Source organism: Schistocerca cancellata, chromosome 3 (genome assembly GCF_023864275.1).
Source record: "Schistocerca cancellata isolate TAMUIC-IGC-003103 chromosome 3, iqSchCanc2.1, whole genome shotgun sequence".
NCBI classification, from domain to species: Eukaryota; Metazoa; Arthropoda; class Insecta; order Orthoptera; family Acrididae; genus Schistocerca; species Schistocerca cancellata.
The window spans coordinates 597,426,871-597,449,853 of NC_064628.1; the positions used below are offsets into that span (position 1 = coordinate 597,426,871).

Consider the following 22,983-nt stretch of genomic DNA (forward strand, 5'->3'; position numbering starts at 1 on the left):
TCGATATACACTTAATATTATGAAGGATTTTTTGTGAAATTCTACTTCTGTTGCACATGCTTCCATATGCTGTTCTAGGCAAAATTTATGAATGTCCATGTTCTTAAATTTATAACAGTTCCTGGTGAATGTGGCAACTCCTCCTTCCTCCATTTCTGATCTACAAAAGTGAGTTGCTAACCTAAACCCTGTAACACTTAAAATTTCTATACCAGTGGCCACATGATGTTCAGAGAGGCAGATAATATCAGCTGGGTTTGAAGACTCTAATTCATCTATGCAGATAATTAATTCATTAATTTTATTTCTCAGTCCTCAAATATTTTGATGTGATAAAGATAGCTGATATTTAGTGTTGACTGAATAAAAATTGGGTGGAGTTAAAATATCTGCTGACTGTCGAAAATTCTTAACCAATAGCTGTTTATGCTGATGTAATAAACTAGAATTATGTTTTTTCATTTCTTTCTCAAACTGAAGGTATGTCTCAGTCCTAAACTGGCTTAAAATTTGGTTTCTTTCTGTCCTCGCTACCCTAAAAAAGGCTCTTTTCTGAACCCTATAACCACTGGTATTTTGTCACTCATGACAGTGCCTCCCCCTTTAACTTTCCTGCTATTTTCCCAGCCAGTTTACCCTTCCCCTTCCTGTTGTGGTGAAGGCCATGCCTAATATAATCGCAACTATTGAGAGAATCAACAGGAACCACACCAATGTGTGACCCTGCACCCGACATAAGCAGCTGTTCCAACTCCAAATTAACTCTCTTGACAGAAGAATTCAAATGAGGTCGGTCATGTCACCCAAGAACAGATACAAACTCCACACTAGTATGCTTTGATGCTGATGCAATCTTTGCCAGGTCACACTCTATACTGTACCCAGGATCTTTGTCAATACTATTACCTGCCCCACCCACTATAACCACAGTGTCTTCCTTAGTGAAATCTTTGCAAAGTGATCCTAAATCCTCTGTCACCTTCTCCAGACCAGCACTAGGTTTAAAAAAATTGGTGACCTGGTATTCCGATTCTAGTTCATCCTGCAAAAGTTGGCCAACACCTCTTCCATGGGAACTACCTAACAACAACACTTTCTTTCTCTTTACTAAATTCCCTACATTCTTACTTTTCAATTTGCTGCTGAAAGTTTTTTGTGCCCTGTCTACTTCTGCAACTGCTTAAGGCTCACGAGCTTCTAACTGAAGCAACAGGTCAAATCTATTTTCCACATTCATCACGAAGCTGTCAGACAAAGTTCTAGGCCTGTTCCTCCTGTTGCCTGTTGCCACTTCCCACCTCTCTTTACCCTTCTCCCTCCTTAACCTGTCAAGGTCTCCCCTGGCCTGTCTAACTCAGCCTGAAGGGCGGCAATTTTCCCCTCCTGTTCTAGTATCTTCCTATTTCTACTAAAAATCCTACAAAACCACTGATGAGTCTCATTTACTTCCCCTATTCCCACGCCACTACAGTCGCCCACATGGAAAACTACAGCACCCATCACACCAAAGCCCCAACCTAACTATTCTATGACAAGTCAAACACTTTTCACTCATGATAAACGTAATAGTTTATTAAGAATAAGTCAGTTAAATTACAGATAAATATGAAAATGTGGTTCCACAAATTTGGCCTAATCGCAACTGTGTGTAAATAAAAACAACAGTGCCAAGTTTCTGAAACAACAACTTAAACTTTACGATACTTTCCAGAAATGCTAGTTAAATAATGAAGAGGTATGCTACAGTTAAATTTCTGGAGAGAGCAAGGAACAACTAAACAAAATTCTATAGATTTGCTGCAGCAAAACGTAAACAGAAAATACGATTGTACGATCTTTTCGCGTTTTCTGATATATTACATAAAGAAAAATGAAACCTTTAATGGTACACTTAAAAGGTACACTAATACATCTATTTGCCATGTAATCAGTAGTAAACTATATGTTTTATAATCTAAAATGACGTATATTTACGAGAACACCAAAACTCGCGCTAGTCGCCTGGCTACAGGGCTGCCAACAAGGTTTTATTTGACACAGATGGTAAGAGTACTTTCTGTGTGCAAAAGGTTTCAGACGGGACATTAATTACAATGAGACTTTTTCACCAGTGATACGATATAATTCACTCAGGGTTTTCTTGGCAATTGTCACATATAATGATCTAGAAATGGCACAGTTCGATTTTCGCACAGCATTTCTGTATGGAAGTGTTGTAGAATAAGTTTACATGGATATACTTGAGGGAAATGGGGTTAAAACAGAGAAACCTGTAGTTTGCAAACTTGACAAATCACTACACAGACTTAAGCAAGCTCCTCTGGAGCAAGAAACTTATAGACTTTCTTTCACAATATAGTTTTCAAGCAACTGATGCTGATCAATGTTTATAAAGTGGTGTAATCAGTAGTGATTTGTAGATGATGGCCTTGTTGCATCTAAGTCAATGGCAGCAATTCATAAAGTTTCTACATCACTAAAAGAAGTCTTTCAAATCACTGTTGATGAATGTCATTGCTTTGGTGGAGTGAAAATTGAGTGAGATCACGTGGGAAAGAAAATGTTAATATGTCAACATCTGTATATGAGAAGAATAACTGAGAAATTTGGAATGTCTGTAGCAAAAGGTTTAAGTGTTTCTGCTGATCCTCATGTGAGTCTGTTACCTAATGATGAAGAGTTCAATGATGAAAAAGTACCATATCGTGAAGCGGTTGGATCTCTTATGTTTTTGTCAGTTATCTCTCGACCATATATTTCATTTGCAGTGAACAGTGTGAGCAGATTTTTGAACAGCCATACTAATGCACAGTGGCAAGCAGTGAAAAGAAATTACAGGTATTTAATTGGAACACCAGATTATGGTATAGAATACTCAAACAGCGGAAGCAAAATGCCACTGGTTGGTTTTTTGATGCTGACTATGGAGGTGATCTTACTTCACAAAATTCAGCAACAGGATTTGTTTTTCTTTTGGCTGGTGGTCCTGTAACCTAGACTTCTCAGAGGCAAAAGATTATTGCTCTAAGTACAACTGAATCCGAATTTGTAGTTGCTGCTACTAAGGATGCAATTTGCCTGAGAAAATTACTACGTAGTCTGGGAATCAAGTGTAAAGAACCAACTACATTACAAACAACTACTAGAGTGCAATCACGTTGTCAAAAAATGCTAAATATCACAAGCACACCACACATATAGATGTACAGATGTTTCTTACATGAAAAAGTGAAGTGTAAAGAGATAGAAGTAGTTTATGTGTGTACCAAAGAATAACTTGCTGATTTGTTGACCAAATTGTTGTTGTTGTTGTGGTCTTCAGTCCTGAGACTGGTCTGATGCAGCTCTCCATGCTACTTTATCCTGTGCAAGCTTCTTCATCTCCCAGTACGTACTGCAGCCTACATCCTTCTGAATCTGCTTAGTGTATTCATCTCTTGGTCTCCCTCTACGATTTTTACCCTCCATGCTGCCCTCCAATACTAAATTGGTGATCCCTTGATGCCTCAGAACACGTCCTACCAACTGATCCCTTCTTCTAGTCAAGTTGTGCCACAAACTCCTCTTTTCCCCAATTCTATTCAATACCTCCTCATTAGTTATGTGATCTACCCATCTAATCTTCAGCATTCTTCTGTAGCACCACATTTCGAAAGCTTCTATTCTCTGCTTGTCCAAACTATTTATCGTCCATGTTTCACTTCCATACATGGCTACACTCCATACAAATACTTTCAGAAACTACTTCCTGACACGTAAAACAATACTCGATGTTAACAAATTTCTCTTCTTCAGAAACGCTTTCCTTGCCATTGCCAGTCTACATTTTATATCCTCTCTACTTCGACGATCATCAGTTATTTTGCTCCACAAATAGCAAAACTCCTTTACTACTTTAAGTGTCTCATTTTCTAATCTAATTCCCTCAGCATCACCCGACTTGATTCGACTACATTCCATTATCCTCGTTTTGCTTTTATTGATGTTCATCTTATATCCTCCTTTCAAGACTCTGACCATTCCGTTCAACTGCTCTTCCAGGTCCTTTGCTGTCTCTGACAGAATTACAATGTCATCAGCGAACCTCAAAGTTGTTATTTCTTCTCCATGGATTTTAATACCTACTCCGAACTTTTCTTTTGTTTCCTCTACTACTTGCTCAATATACAGATTGAACAACAACGGGAAAAGGCTACAACCCTGTCTCACTCCCTTCCCAACCACTGCTTCCCTTTCATGCCCCTCAACTCTTATAAGTGCCATCTGATTTCCGTACAAATTGTAAATAGCCTTTTGCTCCCTGTATTTTACCCCTGCCACCTTCAGAATTTGAAAGAGAGTATTCCAGTCAACATTGCAACATTGTCAAAAGCTTTCTCTAAGTCTACAAATGCTAGAAATGTAGGTTTGCCTTTTCTTAATCTAGCTTCTAAAATAAGTCGTAGAGTCAGTATTGCCTCACGTGTTCCCATATTTCTATGGGATCCAAACTGATCTTCCCCGAGGTTGGCTTCTACCAGTTGTTCCATTCGTCTGTAAAGAATTCGCATTAGTATTTTGCAGCTTTGACTTATTAAACTGATAGTTCGGTAATTTTCGCATATGTCAATGCCTGCTTTCTTTGGGACTTGAATTATTATATTCTTCTTGAAGTCTGAGGGTATTTCGCCAGTCCCATACATATTTCTCACCAGATGGTAGAGTTTTTTCAGGACTGGCGGTCAGTAATTCTAATGGAATGTTGTTTACTCCTGGGGCCTTGTTTCGACTTAGGTCTTTCAGTGCTCTATCAAACTCTTCATGCAGTATCATATCTCCCATTTCATCTACATCTACATCCTGTTCCATTTCTATAACATTGCTCTCAAGTACATCGCCCTTGCATAGACCCTCTATGTACTCCTTCCACCTTTCTGCTTTCCCTTCTTTGCTTAGAACTAGGTTTCCATCTGAGCTCTTGATATTCATACAAGTGGTTCTTCTTTCTCCAAAGGTCTCTTTAATTTTCCTGTACGCAGTATCTATCTTATCCCTAGTGAGAAAAGCATCTACATCCTTACATTTGTCCTTTAGCCATGCCTGCTTAGCCATTTTGCACTTCATTTCGATATCATTTTTGAGACGTTTGTATTCCTTTTTGCCTGCTTCATTTACTGAATTTTTATTTTGCTCCTTTTGTCAAATAAGTTCAATATTTCTTCTGTCACCCAAGGATTTCTACTAGCCCTCGTCTTTTTACCTACTTGATCCTCTGCTGCCTTCACTACTTCATCCCTCAAAGCTACCCATTCTTCTTCTACTGTATTTCTTTCCCCCATTCTTGTCAATTGTTCCCTTATGCTCTCCCTGAAACTCTGTACAATCTCTGGTTTAGTCAGTTTATCCAGGTCCCATCTCCTTAAATTTCCACCTTTTTGCAGTTTCTTCAGTTTCAATCTACAGTTCATAACCAATATATTGTGGTCAGAGTCCACATCTGCCCCTGGAAATGTCTTACAATTTAAAACCTGGTTCCTAAATCTCTGTCTTACCATTATATAATCCATCTGAAACCTGTCAGTATCTCCAGGCTTCTTCTTTTATGATTCTTGAACCAAGTGTTGGCTATGATTAAGTTATGCTCTGTGCAAAATTCTACAAGGCGGCTTCCTCTTTCATTCCTTCCCCCCAATCCATATTCACCTACTATGTTTCCTTCTCTCCCTTTTCCTACTGACGAATTCCAGTCACCCATGACTATTAAATTTTCGTCTCCCTTCACTACCTGAATAATTTCTTTTATCTCGTCATACATTTCATCTATTTCTTCATCATCTGCAGAGGTAGTTGGCATATAAACTTGTACTACTGTAGTAGGCATGGGCTTTGTTTCTATCTTGGCCACAATAATGCGTTCACTATGCTGTTTGTAGTAGCTAACCCGCACTCCTATTTTTTTATTCATTATTAAACCTACTCCTGCATTACCCCTATTTGATTTTGTATTTATAACCCTGTAATCACCTGACCAAAAGTCTTGTTCCTCCTGCCACCGAACTTCACTAATTCCCACTATATCCAACTTTAACCTATCCATTTCCCTTTTTAAATTTTCTAACCTACCTGCTCAATTAAGGGATCTGACATTCCACGCTCTGATCCGTAGAACGCCAGTTTTCTTAACGACGTCCTCCTGAGTAGTCCCCGCCCGAAGATCTGAATGGGGGACTATTTTACCTCCGGAATATTTTACCCAAGAGGACGCCATCATTATTTAATCATACAGTAAAGCTGCATGCCCTCGGGAAAACTTACAGCTGTTGTTTCCCATTGCTTTCAGCCGTTCGCAGTACCAGCACAGCAAGGCTGTTTTGGTTAGTGTTACAAGGCCACATCAGTCAATCATCCAGACTGTTGCCCCTGCAACTACTGAAAAGGCTGCTGCCCCTCTGCAGGAACATATGTTTGTCTGGCCTCTCAACAAATATCCCTCCGTTGTGGTTGCACCTACGGTACGGCTATCTGTATCACTGAGGCACGCAAGCCTCCCCACCAACGGCAAGGTCTATGGTTCATCATTAACCAAAGAAAAATGTGTAATTCTGTGCTCAAAGCTCAATTTTGTTAATTGGTAAATTCAATTACTTAAACAGTGGGAGTGTTGGAAAGGTTTTGCATAACTGCATTTGCATGTGTTTGCAGTTCTTGGTCTTGTTTATGCTCACATGCTGACCACTAGTGCATAGAGTTTATTTATGTGAGTGCAGCTGCTTATCTTTGTCTTCTTTGCAGTAGTATGAGGGTTGATTGAAAATTAATGCCTCCACCTTCATAATTCTTCAACAGTTGGCAGCATTGGTATGTGGCAGGTACTAGCTTGTTCTGTAGCTTCTTCTCTACAGCTCTAGTTGGTGGGAAGCCTTAGCATTGAACAGCTGTGTTGTTACAGTGTAAAGTATGGAACCCTGTGCAGATGGTTGGTCAATGCGATTTAAGCAGAGTGTAGAGAGTAGAAGGTGTCCCCCCAAAGGAGATACATCAGAGAATGAAAGCAGTTTATGGTGATTGTGTTGGCGTGAGTACTGTGCATTGTTGGGCACATATGTTTAAAGATGTTGAGGTGGGAACATCTGACCTGTGTGACAAACAAAGAGTTGGACATCCTGTGACAGCAACCATCAAGTTCCACAAGCAAAATGTTAACATATTGATTTAGGACGATCGTCATATCACTCAGAGAGGAACTGCAAGCACAATCAGCATTTCACAAGAATGTGTGGGTCACATTATTTCTTTGCTTGGTTATCATAAGATCTGTGCATGATGGGTACCCCAGATGCTGACTCCTGAAATGAAAGTGCACAGACACCACTGTACGGCATCCTCCATACAGTCCAGATTTAGCACTGTCTGACTTCCATCTGTTCCTGATAATGAAAGATGATCTGTGGGAAATCATTATGCTTCTGATGAAGATGTTGAGAGAACTGTGAGACTGTGGTTGTGGAAATGATTGTCAACTTCTTCTGTGACGGCTTCAGAAAACTTGTTCATCATTGGCAGAAATGTATCAAATTGCCTGGTGATTACGTGGAAAAGTGAGTATTGGTACTTAAAGATCACATTCTAAGGATTATTTCTGTGTTTGATTTATTAAAATATTCCCATATAAACCCAAATAAAGAAGGTAGAGGCATTGCTTTTCATTCGACCCTCATAGTATTCATTGTATTGCTTTTGTTGCATGTGAAAAGTAAGCCATTGTAAAAAAAAAAAGCCAATTATTTTAATTAATAAAATAAGTTCATACACAGCTGTATTAATCCCTCTTAGCAAACCTTCACTCTCCACATCACTTACCCTCCCACATACATCACTATTAAAATTCTGTGTCTATAAAAGTTTTGAAAGCTTCATTAGGCGTAAAATATACAAAAGAAGAACTTTTTACTTATCTTCATTTTCTCTCATTAATGGCTCCAAGCCTTGAGTGTAGAGATACATTCTTGTGGCTGAAGTTTCGATTTTGTAGGTTCTTGATTGCTAAATAACTGATGAAGATTTGCCTGTTGCTATGAATATCTTTTTATTTTATCCCATTCTTCTAAATCACACCAACTTTACAATTTTCACTTGTATCACACCACAAATTACATTATTAGTGACAATCAAAAACACATCTGATTCCATCTGAGGCATACCCACTACTACTTACATTCTCCAGTACTCATAATATCCCAAAGAGTTTACAAAGCAAAAGAGTTTACAAACTTTCTTGACAGAATAAGAATCATCACCAAAATATATCATTATTTTATATATGAGTCCAGAAATAAATTTAATAATTTGTGTTAGTTGTGCAAATAATGATATGAATACTAAGTATGCCAGAAATTTAGTAATTTCAATTACTTTTAAAAGAAGAGTAATTTTAACTGTATGTACAAAGTACTAACAAATTAATTTCTTTTTACATAATTGAGCCCAAAACATAACACATTGTATACAAAACCATATGAAGTTCATTCAGCTAGACAGCTGATATAATGATCATCTATAAAAGAATTGATAGTATATATGGTATAGGTTATTTCTATATAAAAAAGGTAAATGTTAGAGGATGGGGACCCATTGCATGTTGAATATCTTCCCACTAGAGTACATAGCTCCATTGTGAGCCTTAGATAAGAAGACAAATCACAGAATATTTTTTTTGTCGTGCATTGTGACTATGGGAATCTCAGTTCATCTGAAATGATATTTATCATCAGCACAAAAACTATTAAGTTTCTTTGACATATACTGTTATCTACTATTCACAGTATTCTGCTGAGTGTTTTTGCTGCACTGCCCAACAATATAATTCCATAAGACAAACAGAAATGAGAATATCCAAAATAAGCCAACATTCTCGTCTTTGGATCAACCCAGTGACTGATACTTCTAAAGACAAAACACAATAAACAGAGCTTCTTCATTAGTTCATATAAAAGGTGCCTCCATTTTATGTTACTTATTTTTCATTGGTTTACTATCCATCTTGAAGCATTAAAAATGCCATTGATGTCTTTTGTAGATGTATGCACTTACATATACAGTTACATAAATAACATCCAAGGTTAAAAAGATATTTTCAGAGCATTATTGGCTATCAAGATAAAAATTTAACCAACTTACTGTCCATGATATATTCAGCATATTCACATAAGTAAGTTTCATCTAAACGGGACTACATCACTACTTAAGATCAACTTTACGGGACATTTTGAACTCTTCTATCCTCCAAACCATTCTGGTATGGTGTTTCTAAACATTCTTACTGATACATTGTGTGCCTGTACTGGTTAAGCGTTAAATAGTTTTATCCCCATGCATTTGTAACTATGACAGCTAATGTCTGTGGTGCTGATCTGCTGTTTTAGACTGTGTTACATTAGACAGCTTGTCGTAGCTTGCAACTGTGTTGGGCTTCTTATGTGAGCATTTGATAATTTATTATGTACAGCAACATAGCTGTTGGTGTGTTTAGTTTTTTGAAATACAGTTTGAACGTCCCATAACAAAACAGCATATGTCAAGTGAGTGAGGAAAAAAGCATTAAGCAACAGTTTATCACTGACACAAGACCTTAGTTTACCTAACAAATATGTTGCATATGCTAACGTAGAACAGATATAATCAAAATAACACTTCCAAGTTATTTTTGAGTGAAGATGGGTCCCAATAATTCTAGTTGAAGTATAGTCATTGCTCGCCTTTAATACATAAGGTGTAGATAATATTCACAGCTTTTCATGGTTAATATGCAGTTCATTGATTAGGAACTAGTTGCTCTGAGACAATCCCTGCTTTCCTGCTTGAATCTTGCTAAGTTTTTCTCAAGTGTAAGAACAATTGTACCACCTATATGAAGTGTGGATATATGTTACATAGTACTGAGCAAGTCATTTACATATATTATGAAGAGTAAAGGTCCAAACACAGTCCTTGTATGAAATCCAAGACATTTTATCTCATATTGTTGAACTGCTCAGGTTGTCTTCCATCACTTAGGTAGGATCTAATCAAAGATAGTACTGAGCCTTTAAACCTATTGTCCAACTGGACATTTATGGATTTTAGGCAGTGTGCATCATTTAGTATGTGGCCGTTAATGCTAATTCTGGTGCTAACAAGCCATTATTACTTGGTTCAAGTCACATAAAATAAATTTTGCAAGATTAAGGCTTAAACTGTTAGCTGCAGTCTAACAGAATTCAATGTGGAAACAAGCATTGGTAACCAAATATGACATGGAAATATTTTACAGTGTGTGCCCAGGTGAGATATCAGTACCAATAAAAAATTAGCATCAATTACTGAACAACTGTGGCAGCTCTTCTGGTGCCTTTGCTGTTTGTCTTTCTCATACTGTGACACCTTAAAACAATGAGCAAATGTTCACATGGGATGGACTTTTGTAGGAAATCTATATTGAAATAAGTATACAGTAAAACACTGTTGTTGCAGGATTTAATTCAGTTACACAGTGATCAATGTTTTCCTCACTTCTTAAATATCTTTATTTCTTTATGGAAATCCAAAATAAAATATTTTTTCCTAGAATTAAACAGCCTCCTTGCATATTGTCAGTTATGCAGAGATTAGCAGTAACATAATAACAAGCATCGTGTAATGAGAAACGGAGTGTTTTTTTGCTGTCGACCAGAGCTTAGCCACACTAAATAAATCACTTCAGCATGTAAAACTATCTAATTGGTTTCCAAATCCATTGAATACTATTAGTTGCTATTGGGCATCTCATATATCTAGTATAAAACCTAACTGTGCTAACCTTGATCATTCACTCATTTTTCATACTGTAATGAGAACTTTAAATTGTAATTCATGAGAATTACCTCTAACATTGCTTCACTGTAATTCTCCCCAACATGTGTCTAATGAATGAAGAATGTATCTAACCTAACCCAAAACACTTTTTTGGAAGCTGTGCACAAGCACACTACACTCTCAGAAGTGTTTAGGCTTCAACTTTTTTTAATGACTGATAAAATCAGCTACACTTATTGTATATAGCATGCTTCAAAGTTAAAAATTTATTTTAATGAGTTTTCAGGTGTAGAACTATTAGCACAATTATATGTAACGGATTATGCAATAAATAGTGTGAGCAATGTCACAATAGTTAAACCCTGCAAAGGATAAGTTTTAGTTTAAGAACATATTAGTTCATTGCTTCAGTTACTAATTTTGTGTAACACTTGGTGTTCACAAAATTATTTATTGCATATAATCTGGGCTGTATTTAGGATGGCTGACATCCCTGGGCAGTAATTTATTTTGCACCCCCCTCCCCCCCCCCTCCCTTCCCCCTTCTCCCCCTATTTCTAAACTTCAGCATTGATATTTGTTTACTAACTACCAACAATAAAGCTGCTTAATCAATAAGTTCAATTTTAAATTTTGCTCAAGTATTTAAATAACATATCACATAAAGCATATGCACAAGTTAAACATTCAAAATTAATAAACTACTACAGTTCAATAGCCCCCTTTATCGAAAAATTACCACAAAAACATCAAACTTGGACACAATAATGGTAAAAATAAAAAGAAAATCGTTACAGTTTCATATACATGCTATACCAAAATTACTTCAGTTAAATGAGAATTTTAATCTGTCCCAAATACATTATACAATACCATTTAACTGACCTTTTCCAAAATATAGTGAACTTAGAGAAATCACTTCCTTCTCACTTTTGTATTTGCAAATTCATTTATCACTCCCTGGAAATTCAGACTGTCATTCTGTGGCTAGTATGCCCAGACTGGTCAGTCATTCTGATTTCCTGTTGCCCATAGGTAGTTCTTAATCTGTTTTAAAACAGGAAAGTACTTGAACAGTTTGTTGCTGGAGTACAGTTGTAAATCTTGAGTGCTGTGTACTCTTTTATATAGAATCAGCATTTTTTTAAAAAAACAACATTCTACAGAGAAATGGAAGCGAGATCAGCTTGTCACCATCTTCTTCCTTGATAGACAACAGATAGCTTTTAAAATGTATATATTCTTCACCATAGTTGTTCCCTATGTCAGAACTAGACATGGCTCTAACTTTCTATGTGGCATCATAAACATGAAGAACTTCTAGTTCAGTGATATTTGAGAGAAATGAAAATCTTTAGTTATATTTTCTGTAGATATTAGCTCTGTTCTGCAACTCATCCTGAAGAGTTTGTATAATTTTAGAATAAGACATTTTCATTTTTCTACAGGTCTCAGCACAATACGATCCTGTTTCTTCTTCAGGACATTTGTGTTTCTCTTCTGAGTCGGAAGATTCATCAAAGAATTGCCCACTTTTAATTTGGCATTTTCTTTTTAGTTTCTCAGCAGCTCAAGGATTGTAAAAGTTGTCTGAAGCTCAGCAAAAAACATTGCAAGAGAGCCATACATTTCGACAGAATTATAAATGTCTACATCCTCAGCTTGCAGTTTTTTTTTCCGAATTGTTGCAGAATACAATCTCACACTGATGTCTTGATAGTACCTCAATGCTACTAAACTTTCTAAGAAGACCTGTAGCTTCACATCTAACCCTACCATTCTCATTTTCAGAAATTGTTTTTAATGCAGAAGACACAGCTTTCGAACTCTTACAAGCAGTCTTGCATATACACCATCGTGTTGTAGACAGTGACTTTAGTTTCATACTTGCAGAATCAAAAAATGTTTCCAATTGTCCCATTTGCCTTTAGAATCTACAAAGAAGTTGTGTAAACCTTGAACTAACTCAAAAAAATGGTATTGCAGTTGTGCAGCATTGTCCACCTCATGAGACAACTAGGTGGAGCAAGTGAGTTGAACCTGGAATTAAGGAAATTATAGAGTTTTGGTCCTTGCTTGCAAGTACCAGACATGGTGGCTGCATTATGAAATGACTAACCTCTATAGTTGTCAAATTTCAGTCCATGTAGTTCTAAATAATTCAAAACTGCTTCAGAAAGCTTGTTTCCAATGTGGTCTGCATTTTTTATAAAACACAAGAATCTTTGAACTGAGAGTCCATCTTCGTGACACATCTGATTATTATACTTAACTGGTCATTATGGGATATATATCCTGTGTAGAAACTACTATGACTGAGAAATATTTAGAAGAAAGAACTTCCTTACATCTTCTTGGATCACTCACCTTTGCATAAGATACATTAAATCTTCATATGTTGTAGGTGACAAGTATGGAGAAATCCTTTTCCAGGGTTACCAAACCCTCCTATATGATCAGCCAAAAAGGAATCATAATCGGCAGTTAATTCACACCCTGTTCATGCTGGTGGTAACCATTTGTCAGTTCTATTCATCTCATTTCCTCTGTTCCTAAATTTTAGGAAGCAGTCTCTGTGAGAGATAGAATTTTCATGTTCAGCTATTCTTATTTCAGCATGGCTCCAATCACTGAAACCAGATGTTGCAAATTGAGATGCACCACCAAATAATTTACAACATACAGATAACAATGATCCTTGGCTAGGAGAACATGCTTGCTAAAGCAGTGTACAATGTGTACACTAAATTAATTCTGATTTTGCTATGGAGAAGTATTATTATGAAATTAATTAAGTAGGTTGGATAGTCTGGAGGTAAGATAGTCATGAGACAGATAGTTGAGAGTCTGCTGTACTTTGATTATGTCAAATACAACAGGACAAACTTCAATATGACAGTTTAGTATCAAATTAATCACTTAATTTTAAGTTGAGAATGATGTGAAACTTTGTGTTGTGCATGACAGATACATAAATGAAGAATTGAATAAAATGCGACAAGCAAAATCTCGTAGGCTATGTGATTATGTGGAGAATAAGGCTGTGCCAAGCAGATAGAGGGCTAATCATGCACTCAGAATGCACTGTTGCCCACTGCTGTCAGTTGTGGTCAAACAGAGCACAGGCAGGATGCACAATCCAGCTGTCAAAGAGTAGTAGTTCTCACAATGATCTGTTGTTGCCTTTATTTGCACTTGCTTCAACTACATGAAGGAAGTAGAAATGTGAAATTAAAACTAAACGATCTCTTGGAAATTCACTGTCTTTGCAAGGAACTGTGATTTTGTAAGGAACTTTTCTTCAGTTTTTTCTGAATGTCTCATGAACAATTGGAAATATTACACAAGCTAATTTAAATTGAAATGAACTAGAGAAAGCCCATAGGTTCAGAGGAGAGAATTATCAGTTTGTTTGAGGCAGGCACATTATTTATGATGTTAATTGAGTATTCTGTCACTGCTTGGTAGAATATTATTTATGATAGAATATTATTTGTGATAGAAACCATTTACTTTATGTTATCATGTACTACCCCATGGTCTAGGGGTAGCACCTTTAATTAGTAATGAAAATGTTATCGGTCCCCGGTTCGACCCTGCCCGCCACTTAAATTTTGAATAAAAATCGTCATTAAATGCTCACCAAAGACTTCCTGCATAAGAAGTCACCCTCATTGAGCCGACAGCCTTCAAAGAGGGTGGAAGAGTGGACAGAGGTTCAGGGCACTCTCGTGACCTTGGGATGGGAAACTGCCCCTAAAGGTGGAAGAATCAGCAATGATCAGCAGCATGAGGATGCAGAAGGAAATAGAAACAACTGCATTAAAGACACACAATATGTATCCACAGGACATGTGGCCTATGATTGGAAAAGTGTCATGATGATCTCCCCATTGGCAAAAGATTACTGTCCTCCATTTGGTTCTCTGGGAGGAGACTACCAAGGGGCAGGTGACCATGAGAAAAAGATTGAATAACCAGTGAAAAGATAGTCTTCTATGAATCAAGGCAAGGAATATCCGAAGTTTGAACATGGTAGGGAAGCAAGAAAATTTGAAAAGGCAAATGCTAAGGCTCAGTTTAGAACTGGTGGGGGCCAGTGAAGTGAAATGGAAAGAAGATGAGAATTTCTGGTCAAATGAGTATAAGATAATACCAATAGCAGCAGAAAATGGTATAACAGGAGTATGATTCATTATGAATAGGAAGGTAGGAGAGAGAGTGAGAGTTACTGTGAACAGTTCAGTGATAAGATTGTTCTCATCAGAATCAACAGCAAACCAACATCGACAACAAATAGTTCAGGTATAGGTGCCAACATTGCAAGTTGGAAGTGAAGAGGTAGAGGAAATTTGTGATGATATTTAATAGTTAATTTAGTACATAAAGGAAGCAGAATATCTAATAGTCATGGTGGATTGGAATGTAGTTGTAGTTGAAGGAGCATAAGGAAAGGTTATAGAGGATATGGGCTTGGTATAGGAATAAGAGAGGAGAAAGACTAATTGAGTTCTGCAAAAAGTTCAGCTAGTATTAGCAAATACTCTGTTTAAGAATAACAAGAGGTGTAGTTATACTTGGTAAGTATTTCAGTTAGATAACATCATGGTCAGGCAGAGTTTCCAAAATCAAATACTGGGTTGTAAGAGCAGATATAGATCCAGATCACAATTTAGTAGTGATGAACAGAGGGATGAAGTTTACGAAACAAGTCAGGAAGAAGCAATGTTTTAAGAAGTGGGCTACAGAAGTACTAAGGAATGAATAGATACAGTTGAAGTTCTCCGAGGCTATAGATACTGCAATAAGGAATAGTTCAGTAGACAGTTCAGTTCAAGAGGAGTGGACATCTCTTAAAAGGATAATCACAGAAGTTGGAAAGGAAAACATAGGTGCAGAGAAGGTAACTGTGAAGAAACCATGGGTAACAGAAAAAATACTTCATGCAATGAATGAAAGAAGGAAGTGTAGAAATGTTCAGGAGAATTCAGGCATACAGAAATACATTTCACTTAGGAGTGAAATAAATAGGAAGTGCAGGGAAACTAAGGTGAAATGGCTGCATGAAAAATGTGAAGAAATCAAAAAACTAAATGATTGTCAGAAAGGCTAGCTCAGCATACACAAAAGTCAAAAACAACCATTGTTGAAATTAAAGGCAAGTGTGGTAACATTAAGAGTGCAATGGGAATTTCATTGTTAAATGCAGAAGAGAGAGCCGATAGGTAGACGGAGTACATTGAAGGCCTCAGTAAGGGGGAAGACTGTTCTGATGCCACGATACATGAAGAAGTAGGAGCCAACAGAGATGAGATAGGGGATCCAGTAGGAGAATCAGAATTTAAAAGAGCTTTGGAAGACTTAAGATCAAATAAGGCAGAAGGGCTAGATAACATTCCATCAGAATTTTTAAAATCATTGGGGGAAGTGGCAACAAAATGGCTATTCATGTTGGTATGCAGCATGTACGAGACTGGTGATATACTGTCAGACTTTTAAAAAAACATCATTTACACTGTTCAGAAGGTAGCAAGAGTCAACAAGTGTGACTATTATTGCACAATCAGCTTAAACACTCATGCATCCAAGGTGCTGACAAGAATAATATATATCTGTTAAGACATCAGGAAATAACTTCCATGGTAACAAAGAGAGCCATAGAGGGTGAAAACTGTGGCGGAAGATATAGATTGGAATACATCCAACAAATAATTGAGAACATAGGATGCAAGTGCTAGAGGTTGGTACAGTGAAACAAACTTTTTCCTTCTCATACATTTCTCTGATACTATAAAGGTCACTGGAAGATTTGCATGGTTAAAAAACTACAATGGCGACTTCAGTTTATGGTACAGTGTCAGCACTATGTTGTGACACCACTGAGCTGGGTGCTGCAAGGACTGCGGGGATAGATGTGGTGGTGTTTCATCATTTAAAATTGCAAGTTCGGTCTCTCCAAATGCTGTGCCAGCTGTATTTTTAAAGGAGTTTGTGTCCAAGCTGTGAATGTCTTGAATGAGTGTGCATAACTCAAAAATAAGTTGCCATATGGTGAAGTTCATGCTTCTCTTTCCTGTTGCTTTTTCTGTTGTGTCAATAATGTATGATTCCAGCTAAATCTTCATTTATTTCTTTTGGTTTTAGTGTCATTGGCTGGGGTTTATAGACAAATGTTCTGATTCAAAATTTTTTCCTCCAGCCACTTTCAAACATTTTCAGTATCAGCTTAATATAGGCTCTGTACACTTTGATTGACAAAAAAATCTGTGGACTACCATGGGTAACAAGTATTTCACATAACTATGAAAACTCCTACAAAAAATGAAAAGATTGCAATCTGTGAGGGATATATGTAGAAGGAGACCATAATAGGCTGTCACCACAGGTAATGCACAACAGCATGAAGCAGGCCAGTCAATAATAGGCTGTAACTACAGGCAATGCACAACAGCATGAAGCAGGCCAGTCAATTGAAGAAACTTAAAATTTTTTGAGACATGTTTGAAGAACAGGTGATTCTACAGAGCTAACAAGAATCACAGATGATGACAAAGTAAATATGTTCCTGGAAAATTATAAACACTATTCATGAAATTAATAAACATTGTTTTATTATGTAGACCACAATGGGCTTGTGTAATGAGATAGCCTTGTATATGTACCACACTCATTAGCACAAGCTCATTGCTTTGCACAATGAAGCTGATATATTTGCAAAATTTAAATGTTACAGATTCATCAGTATATGAGGTCTTGTTTTAGATGGATGAGACCCCTTGTATGAAGTTGCTGGGCATCCAGCTGTGTAAGGGAGTGAGGTGACAAAAGAACATGGTAAAATAACAGTTCAGTCCTGGATGCTTTGCACTTACAAATTTCTCTCGTTATGTTCACCTTGATGCAATTACTGGCACTCTCTGCATGCTTTTACTTGTTGCTGTCCTGAGGCAGTACACCTAAGGCAAAAAAAGAATTTATTGTGTGAAGTAGCTAACAAAACATCTTGCAGGAATCTCTTCATGGACCTAGTGATTTACTCAGTTATGTATCAATACATAACTCCCTAATGGTATATTTGTTTAATAATAAGAATAAATGTAGGATGAACTATGTGACTCACATCCCTAATGTAGCATCAGGAATAAAAATAATTTTCATACGAGCTATGCATCCCTATCAAAGATTCAGAATGGAGTTTTACAGGACCCACCAGTGAGACAAAAAGGTATCAGGTGGTAATAAGACAAAGTAGCATGTGGGAGAGCACATTCTGCCATTTAGTTGTCGGGAATCCAGTGGAAGCACAAAATGCCTTTCAATGTCATTTTATTAATATTTTATTGTCAATTTAAGACCACTAAGGATCACTTATGACTAGTTCTTCTTCAATACTCCCTTCTGTTCCCAATATCTCTTGAGCCCTGCTGATAATTTCTCCTTCCTCTCCTGTAAAGGGGCTTCTGACATTTAGGGACTCTAGGTGATGGGGTCAAAGACTCTACCATAGTACAAAATTTGGAATGATCTTCTACCTCAAGAACAGAAATCCCAGTTGAAGCCAAGTCCTTTAGTACTTCATTAAGCCACAGGCTTCCAGTCTTGTAGCTTTTAACCAATGAGAAGATCTTCTTGGTAAGCCTATTGTTGTTCATTCATTGTAGGTGCCCATAGAACTTGAGCCTCCTATGTTGCATACTCATTTTGACTGATTCTAACTGTTGATACAGTTCAGCATTAGACTTCAATCAGTAGGTTCCATCTGGGAGCAATCTTGGGCCATGAATTTTTCAGAGAATACATCTTTCAGCTTTCTCCAGGTCATCCATCATGCCTTTTCTGTTCATCAGGAGGGTCTCTGCGGCATACAGAAACTGTGGCCTGTAGTGACAGACCTTAGCATTCTTTGAAATGCACTTCCTGTTGTACAGATTGTGGGACAGATGGTATGCTGTGTTGAGTTTGTTACACCTTTATACGATGGAGGTGCTGTCTCTACCATTGGGGTGGACTATTCATCAAGAAAACGAAAGTGATTAATCCTCCCAATCATTCCGTGTGTAGTCGTCAAAGGGGTATTACTGGAGTACCGGTTCTCAGAGCATTTGGTCTTGTCATGTGATATTTGTAACCCTGACATCACAGTAATGACAGCATTCTTAGAGTTGTTGGTTAAGATTGCAATGTCATCTGTGAAAGCAAGGCACCTTATCTCAGTTCTTCAGGTCCCAGCTCCAATGGTAACTGGTTTGATTCCTAGATTCCTCATCATACATTCCCAGATTTTGATGACTTTATCAAGCACCAGATTAAACAGAATGGGTGATGGACCAACACCCTGTCATACTCCCATTTTGATGTTGAAACTCTGACATAGTTCTCCTCTGAACTTCACCTTAGAGATTGTATCCTTGAGAGTCTGTTTGATGAAGGTGTGTGTGTTGTAATCCACACCTTGTTCTTGCAGTACTAAAAAGAGTGTTTGACAGTCAAGGAATCATAAGCTTTTGCAAAGTCAATGAAAACCATGGTGATGTTCATACTCCTTTTTTGTTTTAGTTGAAAAATAGTTTTCAGATTGAAGATCTGCTCTGTACAGGACCTTCCATGTCAAAATCCTCCTTGATATTAACCAGTTGTTTGACCACATTGACTTTCTACATTGTCCAGTTAAATCTAGGAGTGCACTTTGTATCCTATTGGCAGCAGAGAGATCCTCCAGTAGTTTCTGATGTCACTGCAATCACCTTTCTTATGTAAAAGGTGAATGACAGCTGATTTCCAGTCATCAGGGATCCTGCCAGTCTCCCAAAAGTTGACCAAGATCTTGTGTAGGACCTCTGTGATCGTATTTCCACCTGCTTTCAGAGTTTGGCATTGTAATATACAGTGTAATCAGTGATTCAAATATGGATAAGAAAACATGAACAGAGTGGACTGACCTGTTATTATCCTATAAACATTATGCTGAGTCATGCGGACTGATAATGTGTTGCCTTCAATGAAAAACTTTCACCAGGTGAGGTGTGCAGATTTACTTTTCTTTGTATTGCACCACTAATGGCTATCCTTTTATTTTTTATATAAATGTAATAAGCTACCAAAAATTAATTCTTCAAAGGTCAATTAGATTTTGCAATCTTCCTCTTCATTAGTGGGCACTGTATATTCTGGTGCAAAACTCTGTAGCAGGTTGCTTGTACACAGCAGCAGGAAATTGAAACTCTGCAGATATTCAAAAATAAAGTGAAGGAGTGCCTTATTAGCCACTTTTGTGATTTATCACAACATTTTAATGAAGGGACATAAATTTCTGTCAAATGTTTGTTTTCTAAAATTCTTGTTGCAGAACTGAGGATCAGAATCATGAGCCACTTCCTGCTACCCTGCAAAGCAGTAATGGAGGATCTTTTGACACTTGGAATCAAGGGTGAGCTAGCACTTAATGTACTCATTCAAATGTTAATGAAGTAGCAAACACTATTAGAGTGAGAATTAGGATGCTGCTCTCTGCAGTATGATATTTAAACTGTGAATTAAATGAAGGCTCATAAGCAAGATGACAGGTTCTTTCCAGACAGTGAAAGGTTATACATGTTACATCAAAAGTGAACTAGTTTTTTATTTTCTATAGTTGCCTGCTCACTGGACTCAAAACTTTTTCCCTCCAAAGTTCCTTTCTATATAGGATTATGATGAAGACAGAGGATAGCAAAGAGTTGAATGTTCCAACAATTTGTTCTTTAAATCCTCCAGTTTTCCCTTAGCTAAGCACTTTCATTGTTCTGGTGAAGGATGAATATTTCTTTTGCAACCCTTGTTTCTTCTCACATGTTTCTCATCCTGTTAGTCCCATGGGCAGATGTAACATCCACCAGTTACTCCAGGTTAATCAATGATAATGATCCTTGAGGTATTCCAGAAATCACTGGTTATAAGCTTTCAGGTACATGAGACTGACTTCAAATTTTTGGTGATGGATCATTGGCTTCCATTCTACAGAATTATTTATTACTTCATTTAAGGTGTCAAATAATGGTCCCACATTCAATCCACATTTACATATTGGTACTAGATTGTTTGGTTCCATTTTGTTTCCATTTAGGGTTGCAGTTTTGTGTTAACCTCTTCACAAATCTCTTCAACAGAAGTACAGGCTTATTACATTTACCTACTCATTTCCACTTCACAGAAAAACATAACAATTATGATCCACAGAACAAGCTAATGTATATATCTAACTGTTTACAGTTATATGCTTTATTCTCGTACAAATTCCTGTCTTTTTCATTTAAATTTTCTCCAAAATTGAAAATTTTAGCATTACTTTACACTGTTTTAAACAAGCGCAGGGGAAGCATATGACTGCTTACTGTCTTTTTATTTGGCCAATACTCTATTACAAAAATACATGTATTGCTCTTCATAATTTGAGTTATGTATCAGTGTTAACAGCAGCTAGATATCTATTGAAGTTCTTTAATTAGATGTGAGATATATGTGAATATATAGAAGCTTGCACAGCATAGGGTAGCATGGAGAGCTGCATCAAACCAGTCTCAGGACTGAAGACCACAACAACAACAACAACAACAACATATGTGAATAACAAAAGTGTTGAATGAAAAGCACCAGTTTACTTTTGTTCTACAGTATTACTGTACTACAGTATTGTAGTACTACGGTACTACTATAGAACAAAAGTAAATTGGCCCTTTTCATTTATTATAATGTGGTTCTACCAAGAACTGATGGAAGATTCTGTTAACATGACAAAAGTAGTGAAGTTGAGGAAGTAGGTAAAAAGAATTTAGAAATACCATAATAATTATTTGGTTATAATAGAAGGAAACATTCCACGTAGGAAAAATATACCTAAAAACAAAGATGATGTGACTTACCAAATGAAAGTGCTGGCAGGTCGACAGACACACAAACGAACACAAACATACACACAAAATTCAAGCTTTCGCAACAAACTGTTGCCTCATCAGGAAAGAGGGAAGGAGAGGGAAAGACGAAAGGATGTGGGTTTTAAGGGAGAGGATAAGGAGTCATTCCAGTCCCAGGAGCCGAAAGACTTACCTTAGGAGGAAAAAAGGATGGGTATACACTCGCACACAAACACATATCCATCCACACATATACAGACACAAGCAGACATATTTAAAGACATATTTAACTCTTTGTCTTTAAATATGTCTGCTTGTGTCTGTATATGTGTGGATGGATATGTGTGTGTGTGCGAGTGTATACCCGTCCTTTTTTCCTCCTAAGGTAAGTCTCTCCGCTCCTGGGACTGGAATGACTCCTTACCCTCTCCCTTAAAACCCACATCCTTTCGTCTTTCCCTCTCCTTCCCTCTTTCCTGATGAGGCAACAGTTTGTTGCGAAAGCTTGAATTTTGTGTGTATGTTTGTGTTCGTTTGTGTGTCTGTCGACCTGCCAGCACTTTCATTTGGTAAGTCACATCATCTTTGTTTTTAGGTACATAATAATTATTTTGTAGATATACACATTGCTGTATAAAATAAAAATTACACCACTTTCAGCTTGCATAAAAAATGAAGTTAAATAATCAGAAGGATATTTCTAAAGGTATTAATTTATTGTTCACTCTTTGGATAAGGAGTTAATTCAATACTATATCTGAGAATATAGTGGAAGACATTAAATGGCATTTATTTATGTACGAGGTTATACTGAAATGTAATGCTTCCACCTTTGCAACTCTTCAACACTTGGCAGCATTGGTATGTGGTAGGTGCTGCCTTGTTGTGTAGCCTCTTCTCTACACCTCCAGTTGGCAGGAAGCCTTTGCATTGAATGGTTGTGTTGTTGTGTTGTTACAGTGAAAAGTATGGAACCCTGTACAGACGATCGGACAATGCCATTTAAGCAACGTGCAGTAATTGAATTCTTGACAGCAAAAGGTGTCACCCCAAAGGAGACTCATCAGAGAATGAAAGCACTTTATGATGATTGTGTTGATGTAAGTACTGTGTGTCATTGGATGAGTAATCTTAAATATGTTGAGGTGGGAACATCTGACCTGCATGACAAACAAAGAGCTGGATGTCCTGTGACAGCAACCATCGAGTTTCACAAGCAAAATGTTGACAGATTGATTCAGGATGATCATTGTATTACTCAGAGAGAAATTGCAAGCACAATCGG

General features: G+C 37.2%; 1 protein-coding gene across 2 annotated transcripts in view; it reads left to right on the plus strand.

Moving 5' to 3' along the window:
• LOC126175486 (cyclic GMP-AMP synthase-like receptor) overlaps window positions 1-22,983 on the plus strand; it is a 367,167-nt gene that overhangs the window by 252,973 nt on the left and 91,211 nt on the right. For both annotated transcript variants that reach the window (XM_049922303.1, XM_049922304.1), the window contains exon 10: window positions 20,156-20,236. In XM_049922303.1, the coding sequence (XP_049778260.1) occupies window positions 20,156-20,236 (81 nt within the window). The remainder of the gene's footprint in view (window positions 1-20,155; window positions 20,237-22,983) is intronic.